The sequence below is a fragment of the Anomalospiza imberbis genome, chromosome 1 (genome assembly GCF_031753505.1).
Source record: "Anomalospiza imberbis isolate Cuckoo-Finch-1a 21T00152 chromosome 1, ASM3175350v1, whole genome shotgun sequence".
Taxonomy (NCBI): Eukaryota; Metazoa; Chordata; class Aves; order Passeriformes; family Viduidae; genus Anomalospiza; species Anomalospiza imberbis.
This window is the reverse complement of record NC_089681.1, coordinates 105,934,030-105,952,532: the sequence shown is the minus strand read 5'-3', so window position 1 is coordinate 105,952,532 and position 18,503 is coordinate 105,934,030. Positions and strand designations below refer to the sequence as shown.

Sequence of the window (18,503 nt, the reverse complement as noted above, 5' to 3'; positions counted from 1 at the left end):
TCTGATACTTCTCTAAGTCATTACCCCTGGAGGAAGGAGGAAGTGGCAGAGGAACTCTGACTTGTAAATGATTCCTAATCAAAATGCTTCCCAAGGCTATTTGTGGAGAACTGCAGATTCCTCAGCACCCCTTGCTCAGGCTTGTGTTTAAGACTAAAACGTGTTACTTTACCTTGATCACAAAACAGAGTGTGCCCTACCCTGGAGTAGAGCCAAGTCACATCTCTGGGGATGGACAGCTCTATGTAGCACAAAGCAATGGAATTATGCATAGTGGTATTACAAATGTTGCTATAGATAGGTGCCACTGGCTGACAATGAGTCTAATCCTATACCATTTTGGGTAGATTGAAGCTACCCCTATGACTATTTCACTGTAGGAACAGTTTCATAACCTACTGGTTTCATAAAAGTAGCCTAGTTTTCCTAAAACTTTGTTTTCCAAGAAATCCTCTGAATGAGCTGCAGTTTACCACTTTCTTTTGCAGTTTAACTCTTTCTCACATAACATTTTAAAGGGCATTTTTAACTCACTTTGCTAAGAGCCTAGGACAAACAGGATCTCCTGTTAATGAAAACCTTTGATGGATGCATTAAGGAAGCAGTGTGTATGTAATCCTATATTTCCTGAGGTTACCTCACCAATATACATGGAGCATAACATTCAAGGAGTGTAGATGCATGTATAAAGGTCCTGTAAAAGCTAGAAGTAGTGTCCTTACTACTACTATGACAGTATGATTTATTTCACCATGGATGTTCTGCAGATACCAGTGTGCTTTATCATCAGACCTTGAGGCAAGGTCATTCAAAAATTGTAGAAATAACTGGTGAAGGATTAAGTCTCAACCTCCCCAATACTTCACTGCCCTGATTCACAGAAGGAGATTTGTTCCCTTTGCTTGTGAATGAAACAGTGATTTGATGTGAGCTATTCTGGTAGGCTTTGACCTAGTAACAACTTTTCAAAGTTAAGGTGTGTAGGTACCTACTTCTAAATTGTGTGGTTTTTGCTCTTCCAAGAACAACTCTACTTGGTTTTACTCATTTGCATCCCAAAACCTGAAGTTTCAAGCCATTCAATGAAATGATGTTCATATTGTCTACAAGAAAGTATCTGCTGAATACAAAGTCTTTACTTTGTATCTAAATGCCAGATATCAGAATTTGGGCATTTGGAGATTTAATTCACTCGAGTCTTGCAATTTATTCCTGTAGATATCTTAAGGGGAATTATTTAAAACTAATGCTCTAAGGCAAAGCTGTGTGGATACATCTGTAGAGTTTCTGGTTGTGACCAAGTATTTTAAAGAATGATGATGAAGTGAGAATCAGAACTGTCACCTTTCTCAGGGTCACAATGGTACTAGTATTCTGTGTGTGCAAGGAACACACTGGGGACACTGGAGGGATTTAATAACTGTATCTCTGTGAACAAGCTGTTCAGAAGGAAAAGCTGTTCTCAGAAGGGAGATCAGTACTGCACTGTAATGTGGGAGCTGGAAGTGGGGGTGAAGGGTGTTGTCGATAATTGCCAAAGTGTGGGGTTTATAGGAGTGCCATTTACTGTAGGATGTAGTGAGAAAAGCTTGTGAGGTACTATCACAAAGCTTATGCTATAGAAAAGGAAGGCAAAAAAAGGAGAAAAAAGCCTTTTGTGCAAGTTTATCTTATGAAAAGCAAATGATTTTAATATAAATACATTGTGGTAGTGGCTATGATTTTGCAGGCATTGAGTTAGGACTTTGAAACCTTATGCAAATGCACTGATGGTGTATACACAACTGTACACCCACTGGACTGTGCTTCATGTGTTCTTGATGCCAATGAAAACAAAGCAGGCTCCAACTGATTCAGGGGAAAAGTCATGGCTGCAAGAAGCCAGGACCTGTTTTACAGAGCTACTGCTCTGCTTCTAATAACTGAAGTTAGCAAAGTCCCTTGGATTTAACCCTAACTTTCTTATTATCTGGAATCGGACATGAATAAGCTGAAGAAGCTTGTTAGTGGATTTTAATAGTTTTTCTGGCCACAGACAATTTCCAGCTTAGCATGTTTTATTGCAATTTTTCATAGAAACAGTTCTTTTTAGAAGAGAAATAAATAATCATGTGGCTCACAGCAAAGCTTCCATCGTCACTGGAGACCTCTGGTGCAACAGCTAAATTAATCATGAATAGCTGAACTCCCTTCTGCAGTGGTGTGCCAGAATTGTTTCCTTGCCAATGTCTTTGCTTTCCATCTGCTATCCCCACAAAGCTGCAGCTCTTTTCCCCCAGGGTGGTGAAGAGCCCCCTTTCTGCAGTGTGCAGCTGCCTTCCTGGCCCCTTCCTGCCTAAATGGTTATATTGGCTCATTTTCCACCATTGCCTGTGCAAGTTCTGGGACTTTTGTTCAAAGTGCTGTCATCCAAAGTGGACTGAAAATCAGTGGAAAGACCCCCACTGGGTTGTATGACCTTTGGGGCAGTGCTTGCCTACATCTTGCCTTAAAATCCACCTCTTCCCCCTGGTGTATATGTTTTAACCTCCAACCTTGGCTCTGTTTGAGTGTGCCCTGTGCAGCAACTGGCAGGGAGATTAGAGGGGGTAGCATACCCTGTATAAAGATGTCTGGTTCATAGAAAACACCAAGGTGTGTGGAGGATAGGGGCTGCGGTACCTGTGGTTGTGGCATTACTGTTATGTAGCTGCCTATTAATAATGAGCTATTTTTAATTTCAGAAGGCTAAAGCCTTTTGATGCTATTACCCAGCATGGACTTTAAAAGGCACAGTGACAACAATCAGTTTACAAGATTTGCAGCAAGGAAGAGTTTGATTAGTAAGTGAATGAAAGGGCAGCAAGGCATGAAGATGATGTGAAAGGATTCAGACTAGAGAAGAAACTGGATTTGAGATGCTGGCCAGTCATCTGTATGCTGAAAGCAAGAACTAACCTGCTATGTAGCATTAAGATATTAAGTGTAGTTGGTAAATTTGAGAAAAATTAAGGTAACATTTTAGATAGTCACTCACTGGGAAAAAAAATGAGAAGTGTTGATCTGTTGCTGGAAATAGTGCCTGGAATAATTAAACAGTCCACAAAGGTGCTTGTGGTACAATGTGAATTCAGCCATCTCTGAGGTTTTGAGAGATACTGTTGTTTCTGGTTTTTTAAAATTTTTTTCTTAACTTGCTATCAACTAGCAGAAGAAGGAATAGATTACACTGTTGGAAGCTCTGCCTTCTGGATGAAACTTCAGAGACATTAAAAATCACCTAATGAAAGACAGAATGATTTTTGGGATACATTACTTCTGCTTGCAGGAGAGATTTGTTGAGAGAAACAGATCTAACCCTGGAAAAAGCCTCAGCTGTCCAGGACTGTCCAGGAGGAGGATCAATAAAATAACGTCTCTCACAGCAGAACAAATACATGGGCTACATCTAAAAGCATTCAGCACTTAGGATAGGTAATGGCCAGTCTGGAACACAGGTATTATGAATCCTTGTAGGTACTGGGTTTAAAAAACCAGCACAGGAATGTCATAAATTAAAATGCCTCATCTCATGGGAAAAGTGCATTTGGTATGGGACAGAGACCTGTCTTATGTGCCCCTGTATCTGTTAGCCTAGGAATAGAGATTATGTTCCCAGAACAGCAGAAGCAGCAAAGGTTTATTTTATAGATGTGTGGCACTTGATCTGTCCTATCTGCAAAAATCTGTGGTTTTCCCAACACCTCCATGACACAAGCACTGAACGGAAGGCAGAAGATCTGGGAGATGCTGGCTGGAAGGCCAGCTGCTGCCTAACACTGTAGGATGCTTTCTGGAGTTCATGCTAAGAAAGAAATCAGGGGCTCTCTACTCTCTGCAGCAGTCTGGTGTTGAAAAAATTTTGTAGGAACTTAATGTCCTTGAGATTGTACTGTCATTTTGATTTTTGCTGTTTTGTCTCTGTATACCTTTTTCAGAGTAGTCCCTTGATCAACTGTGGCTGGAGCTGGTCAGTGATTCACAAACTACAGGTGTCCCTGGTTTCCATCTGCATAAGCCTTCTTTCCTTTGGAAATCAGCCTGAAAGGGACAAAGTATGCAATTAAACCTTTCAGGGCTTCTAAGAGAATGGGGGCTATTTACAACATCACTTTCAACAGAGCCAAGAGCTCAGTGTGGAAGCCCTAGAGGGGAGATGGCTGCTGACTGTTCAGCTGTGTTACTTTGCAAGTAGGCTGTTGGGTCAGCAAATTATTTGATTTCGGCTGGATTGTGAAGCCAGATGCATTATCATCCCAGCAACACTTCTGCATAGTGCTGTTAGACTGGAGAAATGTGGCCAAGTGCTGGTTGCACTGTACCCCAGCTGAGAGCAGAGTGCTGTGACCTCCTCCAAGGAGACCTTCTCCAGTTCCAGCAATTGTGAAATTTAGGATCAGTGTCTCTGCCTGTGCATACGTTAAAGAAAATTACCATGCAACCCATAATTTCATGTTCCAGAATGGTCTCTTTCACCCAAGGCAGTAAATACCCTGGTCTTCCACCTCCTCCCACAGGACACTCATTGCAATTAATGTTTTTGTGAAACTTGAAAGAAGCAGGAGCAGCAGCTCCCCAGCAGTCCGATTTCAAAGTGGAGAGCTATATTCCAGAAGAGCATACTTCAGTCTCTGGGAGGATGGGATATTTCACCAAACAAACAGCAACACTCTTCCCTCTGCAGAAGACAAATCTATTTTCTTAATCTAATTAATCCCAGGAAAAGTGGCTCTTGTGAGCTGGAAGGGGTGGCAAGACTGGATAGACCTGGCACCTACGTGTCACTTTGTACACACTGTATTTGGTTAACATAACTAATAATTTGGAACACGTGACAGTATTTAGAGCCCTCATTCTATCCTAAATAACTAATTAATGAATTAATGTAGCTATTTTTTTAGCAGACGGATACAATCATATACACAGTAACTTCCAAAGGAGGGAGACTTTTTGGTTCTTGGTTTTAGGTCAAGATCTTCTAACTCTCTGACATTTTGCAACTGCACTTGCAATTTGCTAGGAACACAGGGACATAAATTTACATTAGCTGGAGACAAGTAGTCAGACTCTTTTGTTATTGCAGCTTGTTGATGACAGAGACTGTAAACCTAACAAGTTGTATCATTAGGGTGCATATGGAAAGAAAGGTATTGGAAACCAAACTTTTACCTGCTAGAAATTGATGGAATTTTTTATGCTTCTTTTGCTGTGTCAAAGAATGCATTTTCATCAGACTAAGATTAAAAGTTGAAATAATTTCAAGAATTGTGCCTTTGCTTCACCCCAGAGTTGGTTTAGTAATTTATTCACAAGAATCTTTATCTTACTGTTTCTAATCTGTATAGATTTTTAGGTGATTTTTAAGCCAGTTAAGAAGATTTATTTATATCCACACCAATCTGTATGACCTGGCATTAAAATGTATGTGAGCTCTGTAGAGCATTTGTTTCACATGCAGTTCTTAGGATACCACTTTAAACTGTCACCAGGGCCACTTTCTAAAGCCTTCCCATAGGAGTGATATTGCAGAAAATAGGATTTGAGATCTAGATCCAAAGTTTAAAAATCTGGCACATACAGTATAAATACCTGCAGTATAAATACCTGATGTTTTTAATTGAAGCTCAGTATCTCCCTATTCTGAATTTTATCCAACACTTTCTAGAGAGGCATTTTAAAAATCCTAATCTAGACAATATATCAGGCTGCAGTGATGTGGGAAGCTCTGGCTTGTCTGTCTGATAGATGTGCTGATTGCTTTTATGCTGCAAACTATATTGCTACTTTGTTCATTTCCTAAAAACCTTCTTCCTGCTGTGACCCTTCCAGGGAACTCTCACTGTGCATGACATGGCTGTTTCAGGGGCCCTGAAATACTGTGTCGGGGTGAAGTTATTTCCAGAGACTGTCCACCCCATGCTGCACCAGCATTCTTACAAGAAGTGGGGTTTCTTTCATCTGTTTTGGGAGAGGACACTTTTCCAGATTCAATTTCCAGACTCAGCCCAAACTCAAAGTACAGCATCCTCTCCCTTTTCTACCTGAAGTCTACTTATGTGGCACATCAGAGACTGTAATCTGATTGTAAACTCAGGGTATGGGTTTTCAGGGCATGTGATTCCAGAGGCATTTTGGAGATGCTTGCATAGTACATGTTGCTGACCTGGCTTATGTTTTTAGTATATGTTTGGGAGATAGTCAAAATTTTTATCATCACACAGTAGTTAATAAGTCAGACAGAGCTCCTGGAGGCCATCAGGGATATGCAAGCCAACACACTGTCTGGTTCACCTAGGAAGCCCTATACTCATCAGCCAATCTGGTGTAATGAAATAAGTCCTGGAATGCCTTAATATTTTTTTAATTTCAGAATGGGAAAACTCATGTAATACTTATCGGAATCTCAAATAATATGTCCATCTCTTTATTGGCATATGTCTATTTTTTGCCTTTATGCCTTTGCTGTCACAGAAATGATAATTTTTCTTATTATGTCCATGGTGACTGTAGTTACTTGCACTGGGGCGGAGTAGTTGAAGACAAACAGTCACACTGTTGTGTGTTTATTTGGCTTCTCTTGCCACTGGCACGGGGCAGACTTGCTCAGTAGTGACACTGTTGAACTTTCAAAGTTTTTTTTTCATGCTGGTGGCGTAAAATCTTTCTTCATAGCTGGAGACAGCCTTGAACATCTGTCTTAGTTCTTACAACAACCCTGCTGAGTCTACAGTGTGTGTCTGACCTTGCTCTTAATGTCTGGAGTATGTATCCCAGAGTTGAGAGAAATGTTATTTTGATATTTTTTTTCCCTGTTAGGATAGGCTCACTGGTAGCAAATGAAACCTTTCACACTTCTTCTAGAATTAAAGTTAAAAATAAATGTTTACAATCTGCTGAATCCTAATGCCAGTCAGCACTTAGACAAAATAGTCTGCAAAATCAATGGAAATTTTACTTCTGTTAGAGGATGAGAAGTCTTTCAAGTACAAGGTTAACAAAGGGCAAAACTAAGGAGGAATCTTTTTTAGATGATTTATAGGTTCACTAAAGCACAGAGATGAAACCTGAAAGTCAAATAGAAAATGAGATACCCACAAGAAACCTGCTTCTTGATAATAGTGATGTTAACTTTTAACCTAAGAAATTGTGCGTGTAAAAGATTATTAACTTTAGACATGCTCATTATCAGTAGCAAACAAATTGGTTGTGTGGAAATCTGTCCTACTGGGATTTCATGAGTGCTTTAAAAATCTGCTGAAGGCAAGCCGGTGGTGATCACTTTCTTGCCCTCATGGTAGATGAAGCCCAAGGCTCTTGGGGATTAATTACAACAGACTCCCAACCTGCAGGCATTTTTCTGCAGACATTTTTTCTCTCTCTGCCCCAGGACACAGGCTGCATATATGCTGTGCACCAGGCATGTGCGTATCCTACCCAGAATCTTTGGACTTTGTCCTCCATCCAGTGTGTCCAGCAGTTGATCACAGCCTGGATGTGTGTGTCTCTCAACGTTGCCAAGTTACTTGTGTTCTTATGAACAGCAAAATAGCATAATTGAGGTAGGAGCTGAGCAGAAGTGAAAGGATGGCTAGATGAACCAGCTCCATGCTTTCATTTAAAGAAGGCTTTGTTATCTATCTTTCTTAAAGATGGACCTCTTGTGGGAGCATTAGAAAGTGCTGTTTCATCTCCCCCTCTCTTCTGTCTCCTGAGAAAGCTGCTTAGACACAAAACCTCAGTCCATCTGCTGAGCTGATGGTTCAGAGCCTTTTGGTTTGTCTTGCAGATATAAGAAGAACATAAGCCAGGTCAGCCAGAGGTGGCAGCAGGAGATTAAGTGTTTTTATTTGTCTACAAGGTGGAAAGTGAATCTTTTCTTTGTAGACAGTAGATTTCTTACAAAATCTAGAAGACTGAACTGCAGCAGCCTCCGGTGATTCAAGTTTCATGTTAACAATTGCTCAAGGATTTATTTGCCTAGATCTTGAATAGAATTTCTCACAGGAAGCAGATGTCACTTGTACTTTATTGGTCTGTGCTAGCTTCCAATTCAGGTTTGGTTTTACTGGAACAACTGGAGGGTGTTGCTTCTGACCTGGAGCATTCTGGCTGCCTAGGAGATATCATTCAAGGAAATGTGAGCTAAAAGCTGTAGATTCAATTGAGAAGTAGAAGAAAGGTGTTCACTGTTTAATTCCCATCCTAGTTTAGGTCATTCCAAGCCAATCTTCTTCCTCTCCAGAGTTACTTTTTGCATTGATTTTGGGGTTTTTTTTGTTGAACTTTTGTTGCACTCATTTTTTTCCTACTCAGCTCTATTCCATGCAATTCAAACCATTGGCTGCACCAGCTGCTTTGAAAACAGGTATTCTGAATGCTTTGTGAGTCTTGAATTACTATGACTGAGTCTTTTATGAAAATAGAAATATTGTGTGTGTTTTAACATTCAATGAGTGCCCAATTAATTATCTCTCTAAGTTTGGTAGGGCAGGTAGAATTAAATGGTACGGGTTGGTTTGTTTCAGACTGTTTTTGAACTTGCATTAGCATGGGAGAGCCTATCTGGGACAGCAGCAAGTTAGAAAATAGTTTGGTGTTAAAAGGCAGCATTCCAGCTGGAAGCAGGAGTAGCAGCGATTTGAAGAGACAGGTGGAACTAGTCTTAGTTTTGTGCAGAGGGGCCAGTACAAAAAGTAAGGCAGGAGCTATAAACAAAAGTACCCACCACTTCTCCTGGCAATCTGTTCCAGTGTCCCGCCACCCTCTCTGTAAAAAATTTCTTCCTAATACCCAGTCTAAGCCTACTCTCCGTTTAAAGCCATTTCTTCTTTTCCTGTTGCTAAATGCTCTTCTAAACAGTCTCTCTCCGACTATTTTGCAGGCTCTGTTCTGGTACTTGAAGGCTGCAATTAGATCACCTTGAATCCTTCTCTTTTCCAGGCTGAACAGTCCCAGTTCCCTCAGCCTTTCCTCATTATCTTTCATGGATATATCCCTGATCCTGTCACCAGTCTGGCTGAGACATCCATTCCCTGCTTTCCCTTTTGCTGAATTGTCACCAAAGTTTGAACTTTGGCTTCTTGTAGCCTTTTTCCCTGGGGTGAATCACAGCGCTACTTCAGAGAGCCCTTCTTTGTTTTTTTCTTTCATTCTGCACCTGTGTCTCTTCTGACAGAGCTATTCCCTAAGCATGCTAAGGAATATCACTAAAGAATTAATTTAGTTTTGTCAAGTTTCTGGTCTGACCCTTAATTTAGAGCAGTCGTTTCAGTCTACAATAAGCTCTGTGTTTCTGCATGCCGCAGTGAAAGAATTACGAGCAGTCCTCAGCCATGTGCACTCAGGATGCTTTGGCAGCCCCATGGGACAGGTAGACTTCAGTGTCTGAAAACTTATTATAGAACGGGGGTACAGTCGGTATGTTATTTTCTGTGCAAAAGTTGGTCTGCCTGTATGTAAAAGCTTTTACATGATTCACGAAGGCCATTAGGAGTGGAGTGGTATGCCATCATTTCAGGCACAGAGCTCTTCAAAATGAACGTTTTTTTCTATCTCTCCCCTGGGAGCCCTGAGAGCCTTTCAGCATGTAGGTTGGAGGATACTGTTCATAAGCCTTCAATCACAGCATCAGGAACGCAAAGCTTATTGCTGGGATGAGCCTGCAGCTCTGAGTGATAAATAAGGCAAGACAGCTAGATGAAAAAACCTGACTTTCCTTGCTGAGAAAAAGGTGGACTGATTTTTAAAGTTTGGCGACCTGGACCTTTCATAAGCATATGGAGTACATGGTGGTAGAGGGTCTAGAGCTAAACACAGTATTCTGAAGGTGTGAGGAAGTAATCAGGCAACAGAGCAGAATGAGAAATAAGATCTCTTTTAACTGACTCAATCTTCAATATGTTTCCTGTGCTTTTGTCTTTGCTTCTGTTTCTGTTAAATACACCAGGATATATCCAGGCTAGTTTGCTTTATTTTTCTTTTCTTTTTTTTCCCCTCATTCATTCCCAAAATTTCATATAACCACTTGGTTTTCAGTCCTGTGAACAAAGCAGACCTTATGGGTTTGCATAGTTGGCCTTGGAGGCTAACAAGAATGTGCTTTCTTAAGTGCTTTTGGCTTCTGAGGTCACAGACATAGTGGAAGAACACCTGCTCTCATCTTGCTTTAGCACTTAATCCCTGTTCCAGACAAGCCTAGAAGGGCACAACACAGGAGATGAAGAGTAATATAAAAAATTGCTCAATAACCTTTTGGAACATCCCGAAGTGTTAATGGATAATGATTTTATTTTCCCTGGTTTTATCATATCCACACCAAGATACAAGATAGAAAGACACTGTTTCTTCAGTTACTGCATTCATTGTTTGAGAGATTGAAAAAATGAGGATAATCCAAGGTCTCTGCAAGCAATATACAAAGTCTTGAAGGACAGTTGTACATGTCCTGTATGCCTGGTGCAAGCAGAAATTTCTGTTGGCAAATATGGCTTCGTTAAGGCTTTTCAAGACCTTGTTGCCTGTGTGTGTGTGTGTGTGTGCACATTTACTTGATATTTTGCTTTAATTTTTTTTCTAATGGAGCCTGTTCTCATACAGGGTGGCAGGACACAGTGTATCCAGGAAGTCTGCCCCATTCTCTCATGTCCCCAGCACCTCAGTCACATTCCTGCTGGACAGTGTTGCCCCAAATGCTTAGGTGAGTGATTTTTTTCCCTAGGAATTTTGTAATTAATACAATATGTTTGTGCATAACATCTTTTAGACCAGTATTTCACAGTACTGATAAATTCCAGGAGGTGAAAGACATTCTAGTGCTCAGAATTTATAATCCACAGATTATGAACAGGTACTCAGGGTCAGTGTTAGGGTTGTGGTGGGTGGTACTAAGCAAGCAGCTGCAGAAGAGCATTCGAGCATAGACCAGTTGCCTTAGAAGAACAAATATAGGGATATTTGTTCGCCAGCTTCATTATGTATTTTACAAAGGAGGTTGAGTGTGGAGGAAATGCCACTCCACTTCTTTGGAGTTTGCCACAAGAAAAAGACATCACCATCTCATATTATTGCTTGAGTGAGCATTTACATTCTTGATTTTGAGGAAATGTGGGTCAGAGGAAATTTCTGAACTGACATTGCATTTTTAGAAACTGTTGTAAGAGAGGCCACGGATCCAGGAGTCCATCTCATGATTGCCTTCTCAAGGTGGAATCACACTATCATCCAGGAATGTTTTCAATTACATCTTTCCAACACATTTTAAAGGTGTGAGTCATAGGCCTCTAAGAATGGCTGGTTCTTTCAGGTCATGCCAGCAAGGCAGTGACAAAATAAGGCACTGCCTTGTTCTGTTCTTACTTTGTCTACAGATTCCACAGGTTAACATTCCATCTATTTAATAAACATGGAATGCTTATATCCTACCAAGTAAATTGACTTTAGTTTGGTCTATGGGGTTATAACTAGGTTTGGAAAAAATTCAGAGGTAATTACTCCCAGTTCTTCAGCAGAAACTTTCTGTAATTTTGACTATATTTTTACCTGTAATCTCTTAACAGATCTAGGTTAGGGATATAGAGATGTCTGGCCTTGGAGCCAGCAATGCTATATAGAGTTCTGGTTCTGAAAATACGTAACATTTTTGACTGCTTGAAACAAATATGAATTTATTTATTTGCTAATTGAGAAGTGCTATAGATAAATAAATGTCTGCCTGGAACATTCAACCACAGTACCAGAGAGTAATGCAGTCGAGAATGAAATGGAGAGGAGAACAGTCCAAATGCTGAGCTTCTGTTTTGGCCGAGGACATTTTCCTTTCCTTCTGAAAACTCCCCTTGTTCTCTCCTCCCCATGCTTTTCCTGAATGAACTTTCCCCTCCTTGAACCAGGCATTCAAAATGCAGCTTTTTGACTCATTCAAGGGGATCTTTCTACAATTTTTCCCCCCTTAGAATGTAAACAAATTCAGTAATAACAATGAATTTCATTTTATGTGGTTTTTATGCTAAAGCGTTTCATATACCTGGGAATAGATTATGTCTACTTACAGGGAAGTGTTAAAAGTTTTGGTGGGGAGGTAAAGCCAAGGGATGAGTAACACACTGCACGGTAGTTGGGAAAGAGAAAAGTTTCCAGGGATGCTGAGGCATGGTTTTTAAAGTATCATGTGGAGGACCTCCCTGCAACTGAACTCCTGATATTCAGAGTACATAGCTTAGAAGAATGCTGTGGACTCTACTGGGATTTGAATTAGTTTAACTAGTGGTTATGAGCCAGCAAAGACAACCATTAAGCCAATATCTTCATCACCACATCTTTCAAAGTGGTGCCTCCTTTGACAGTGGTTTTTAACCAACTATTTGAACTAGGTTGGCCACCCAGAATTGTGCTGAGTGGTTCACAAGGCATGGCAATAGGGTATGGGAGAGAACTGGACTTTTGTTCACTTGCTGACACAAGCTCTGCAATTGAAGTCTTGGCCCCACAGAGAGCAGCAGAAGTGTTGTTACAGGCAGGACAATGGCATGGCTTTGCCTCTAAGTAGTTCATGGATGTAGAGCAGTTTCTTTTAGGGCTACTGAGCATCCTCAACTGATTCTTTATGTCAGTTCTGCAAGAGAAATTAAATCTTTTGAGAAAGACACACGTCCAGTGAAAGGAAGGCTGGCCATGCAAGCCCAGATTAATTCCAAGTAGCTAATTTGCATGAGGGTGATATTTAAATTGTGTCTAACTGAACAAAAACAATTGTTTAATAACTTTTGTTTAACATTCACTTTTTAAAAACTGAAGGCAAATCCAATGGAGTTTACTGTGTGCTTATCCTTTTGTTCACTTATATCTGAGAGGAAAATGGAACTTTTTTTAAGATGCTCTATATTTATCAAGAATTATTGAAAAAGGAAGGAATTACAGTGTGCCAAGCCCTGATGGTTTGAAAGCTAAAATATTGACCTAGTACTTAATACTTCTAGTATGTACTTAGAGTAGGCATTCCTTACCTTGGATTTGATGCCTATTAAACATTAGACCTCAGAAATAATAAGGTAGAAGAGTGACAACTACTCATAAAAGAACTTATTAGTTGGCTGCCTTCAAAAGTAAACAGGGCAATTCAAAATTAGAAAGGCAAGTATACTGTTTTTGTGAAGAGCTCATGTGTATGTATTATAATGCTCTCTTTTTAAAAATAACGTACTGGGAAAGAAGCTGAGGAATAAGAGAAGCTTACAGGAATGCAAACTGTTGTAACTTGGATCTGAAAGTGCTTGCAGGATTGCACGACTTCAGGAAGGATCTGATTTTCGTGCTGCCTTCCCTGTGTAGTGCCCCAAACTCTTGCCTCACTCCCACTGAAACCAAATAGTTTGCAGATTATGGAAATTAAATATCTTGTGTTGCCTTCATTCTGTTCTTAAACAATGCAAATTCCTGTATTTCTTGCAGCCTTGTGTGAATATATGGTACAAAAAAACTGTCTTAATGAGATGGGACAACACCTATGATTTTTTTTTTTTTTGATCAGTGTCACTGAGTTGATATAGCTTGGCTGCTATGAACTCAGTGACATAGATATACTAAATGAAGTTAAGACTGCTCTATTTGATAAATTATTCCTTTAAGTTAAAGACTGTTTAAACTAGTTTAAGTGTACCTACCTTAAGAGTTTGCAGTGCTTACTTTTATTCCTTTAGCTGCACTGTGCACTTTATGATGAGAAGGAGAATAAATATTTTTCCTATATAAACATGCTATAAATCATTTATATTCCATCCCACAGTAGAATTTGTAGAGATGAATGTGTACTAAAAGAATACTGAACTGTTGAAAGTACATATTTTTTTCACACTGAAGTGGAAACACATAGCAAATGACATATTGCACATAAATTTGGTCTGGTGACAATAAGCCCTACTATTTTTGTTGACAATGTGACATATTTCCAACCACATTTTGTTTCTGTTACTGTTTATTTATATTCAGGACAGAGGAAAGTGTTTGACCTCCCATTTGGAAGCTGCCTCTTTCACAGCAATGTGTATGATAATGGTTCCTCATTTATGTATGACAACTGCACAGTGTGTACATGCAAGGTAAGTCCGTAGTGCTTTGATATTGTGTGCTGATGGTTGTCTGGCTTAGCAGTAATTTGTAGGGCTGTGGAATTGTAAGCCTGACACTGTTCTTTGGCATCTTGTGTGGTCTTAAAGAATCTGATCTGAAGAGCACTTGCAGTTGTGCTAGGAAAGTTTAAAATGTTACTGGCTCCCTCAGCTGAGACATGATGTCTCATCCAGTGTGATGCAAAATAAAGTTGCTCAGATCATGTGGTTCTCTTTAAGACTGCATTAGAATGGAAGAGGAGTTTCTAAATGATGAATTACCATGTTTCTGCTGAAAGTCAGTGTTTTTTATTTAGTTCTCTAACATGACTGCAACAATGTACACTTTTTTACCAAGGCAAAAATATAAAAGGGCCACCAAATCAGTGAGATTTTGCAGGCCAACAGAATTAGAAGCTGGGCTTTAGCTTCACAGACCATGAAAGATTCCCTTTATCTATAAATAATACTTATTTTCTCTGAGCTGGCCTGTTCAAAGCAGCTGGCCTGTAGCTTGGGTGGATGCAATGACTGAGCAAGCAGAAATATATAAGGACACACAGGAGCAGAAACATCTTGGTGATGATTTTATGATTTCCTTTCACCCTCGTACCTAGGATTCAACAGTGATATGTAAGAAGAGGTGCTTACTTCCTGGTGAATGCAATAAAAACAAAGACCACTGCTGCAAGGAGTGTGTCTCATACATCTCTCCTGAGGTGGTGAAATTCTGCAAGTTTGGCAATAAGATCTTCCAGGTAAGGTTTCAGGTTTAGCTCAAGGGTAGATGCCATTGTAACAGCCAAAATAGCATGAGTTTCTGTAAATTATTATTTTGTCTTGTTTTTAGTAGAATTCTCACCATCCTCATCGATGATGGAACAACTCTGAGACAAAACTTTGCAAAATTTGCCATCTGTTTTTTTTTTTTTTTTTAGTTTGTGTAAATTCTGCTGATAGTCAAGAGTTAAAGATTAGTTCCTCCTTGAATGTTACATGTGGTCTCCCCCTCTGTATGTAGATGTTCAAGCTGCTGTTCCATGACAATTGATGCATTTTTAGTAAGAGATTCTAATGCTCTACTTTCCCAAACAAACACTGCTACTCATGGAGAAGATATTCTGAGTGGTATGTAGGCTTTATTGGCTGAGCCAAAAAGTCTTTTCCATAACTGAGCCAACAGGAGCTTTGTGAAGTTCGTTTTGGCTGAAAGTTACTTGATTTACTACATTTCATGTCTCTGCTAAGGACAGCACCCCTGACATCTTATACTGGGATAGCCGTGTAATAACTGTTACCTACTGCACGCTCACCCAATGTATTCAAATCACAAGGGATTCCCTGCAGAACACTTCTGCTGTTCTTGAGACCCCATTTGTTTTTCCAAGTGGTGCAGCTTTTTTCACACTGTGTCAGAAAAAGATTCTGTCACCTCATGGGCCATCTGTGAATTAAAAGACCCTTGAATCAGATCAAATGTTAAGTCCTGTGTGAATACTTGGTTTACTCAGCCAGAATTGCTTCCCATTTATTCCATCTTTTGTGTACATAGCAGAAGTGTTTATTCTGGAAATTACATGTGAACCTACTGTACTCTGAGACTATGCTCCATCTGATTGGCACTTTCACACTGGCACCATTGTGCTTCACGAACAAATGCCTACTTCTTAGGCACCCAACTAAAATATTCTGCTTCTTGTGAAGATTTTATTATATTACTAATATTATATGGAGTGTGAAAAAATAACGAGACAGTACATCCATTTCTGGTCTTGTGTGCAAAAAAGTAAATTCAGTGTTGCTCTGTTAAAATCAATGGTCTAACACAGGTAGAATGGGTACAGCAAATGTGTTTTTGCACTCCTATGCAAAACCAGCTGTAAGACAAAAATTCAGGGCAGCTGCATGCAGTCATCTGTGATGTATTCTGGTACCTTGGCAGAGGCCTGGTGAGTGGTCATTAGAGACTGAAGAACATCAGAAACACCAGGCAATAGAAACATGCCCTAGAAACAAAAAATAGGAGAGAGACAGCCTTTGATGAAGCAAGCAGAGCTGAATAAGTTAGGCTCCTTGACATTTCAGATATAGTCTGTTTCTGTTTCTGGTCAGAACATCATGTTGAGGTGGGCACATAATTACTCACAGCTGTCTTGTTGAACTGCCTGTTCCTGTCAGGTCTATCCTCACCCTTCCTTCCCAGCAGCCCTGCAAACAGAAAACATGCACAGTTTGGCTCTAAGTGGACTAGCATTAGACTGTAAGTGGGTGAGACAGAATGTTTTAGGAACCACACTTGGCAGATGCAACACCATGTAAAAAGGAGCCAGAGCAGTTCCACAAGCAATTCATCCCAAGTAGGGGCAAGACCATGAGCCATATTATGCTCTGCACTTTATATTTTCAGAGCTATACATAGGCTGTCTTACCTGCTCTGCTTTTGAGAGATTCAGCACTGTATCTCTTCTAAATATTTTCAGATATTTAGCAGATCAAATATCTGTGAAAGTGCTTTAGTAATCTAAATTAGAATTATTTGACCATTCCTGCCCTATGTTGAAATGATGCTACTACATATGGGAATAAATTCACTATCTGGTGACATCTTAATCAAATATTTTCATCTGCAACAACTTAAAGACATCACTCAACCCAGTGAATCAGGTTTTTCTAATTATGTGAACTTTTATAAAAATTTGTGGTAGGTGTGATCCCAACTCAGATGCTTATTGGAGAGAAAACAATGCAAATAATCAGGACGCTGTTGAAAAATGCAAATGTGATTTGGTTAGCTTTGGAAAAATTAATTTCTTACCAAAAAGGCCAAAGGGAAGAAAACCTGTCTGAATTTGATTTCTGTCTTGAATCCAACTGGCCAAGGACAGACACCTCAAAATAATTTAGACTAAACAATGACACAATGCCAACAGAGAAATTCATCCTTTCTTGTGCAATGATACATTGCTGAAATAGCTTCTTGTTGCCACCCCAGCTGATACTATATCATGTTCCCTCTTGCAGGACGGAGAGATGTGGTCCTCTGTGAACTGCACCATCTGTGCTTGTGTGAAAGGCAAGACAGAGTGTCGCAAGAAACAGTGCATTCCAGTCAGCAGCTGTCCTCATGTGAGTTTTTTAAAAGAACTGTGCTTTCTTCTCTTTTCTGCTCCAATGTTATCTTTTCCAATGTTTCCTGGAAGTGTGTGCATGACAGTGGGGTGTGCTGTTTGGAAAGAAGGGCTCATCTGGAATGTTAATTTAGGTTGGAATTCCCCAAATGTGCTACTGTTATCCTCAATATGGTCTTCCTGCCTCTGTCCTTGCTCTGAAGACTCTGTGCTCCTCCCTCCTTCTCCTTTAACTTTCTCTGTTCCAAGTATCTGCATTGGAACAGTTATTCTTGACTTTTTATTTAATAATTTTATAGAGTCGTGAGATGACTGTGTTAATATTTCAGTAGTGTGTATATTGTTAAGTCAAGCCACAGGAGGTTGTTTTACTTGCATTTTTCGGTGCATATGAGGCTTAATACTTGGTTGAAAATGTAAATTAGACAAATCAAAGAAAATTACTTCAACCAAACCATGTTGCTTTCACTAAGGTTGTGGCCTGGGTATTTTTTATTTGAAAGTCCGAAGTAAACCCAAAGAATGTTATAATTGTAACTTAATGGCATCAAAAAATAGATTTACTTGAAACCCTGAGCTAAATTCAGCCTTTGTTTCTTGGATTTCTGATACTGACTGATTGAATTTGGTCTTACGGCTCAAGCTTTCACAAGATGGGGCTCTAAAGAGCGCCTCATGTAGGGGCAGATCTTTGAGCAAAACTGCAGAAAAGAGAGCCAAGTTGTTAGCATTACACCTTCTTAGTGTTTCCATCTCGATCCTGGAAGCCAGTGGGGAAAATGTGAATCACAGACACCTAAATATAAAAATTTTAAATTAAAAACTCTTAGTTTGTAAAATTTTATATATGTAAACTTTTGACAGAAGTGGTGGTATAATAAAGAGCATGCACCTTGGCACTTTCCATTCTGGTGTGACAGTGGTCTTCACAATCTCAGAAGAGGGAACATCCTTTTCCTATTACTCTGGCATTCACTGCAGAGGGCAGTTCTCCTCTTAATGGGTCTCACACAAGATGCTGCATACACATCAGGAAGTGTGAACAAACGGAGCTGTTCTTCTGGGAATGTTATACGGCTCATGGCAGTCAGATTTGCTACCTTCATGCCATTCGCAGTATAAGCAGGAAGTGAGAGCTTGGGCTCTTCTGGTCTCACACACACTGCATCACATTTCTATTTTCCTTGTGCTGATGCATTTTAAAATGTTTAAGGTGCTTCTGAGATCAAGTAGCAAATATGACATAATAGCAATC

At 39.8% G+C, this 18,503-nt stretch overlaps 1 protein-coding gene across 3 annotated transcripts in view; it reads left to right on the top strand.

Annotated features, from left to right (window-relative positions):
* Window positions 1-18,503, top strand: part of BMPER (BMP binding endothelial regulator) — a 146,680-nt gene that overhangs the window by 64,056 nt on the left and 64,121 nt on the right. For all 3 annotated transcript variants that reach the window (XM_068203940.1, XM_068203948.1, XM_068203956.1), the window contains exons 7-10: window positions 10,615-10,714; window positions 14,002-14,111; window positions 14,738-14,878; window positions 17,142-17,246. In XM_068203940.1, coding sequence (XP_068060041.1) covers window positions 10,615-10,714; window positions 14,002-14,111; window positions 14,738-14,878; window positions 17,142-17,246 — 456 coding nt within the window. The remainder of the gene's footprint in view (window positions 1-10,614; window positions 10,715-14,001; window positions 14,112-14,737; window positions 14,879-17,141; window positions 17,247-18,503) is intronic.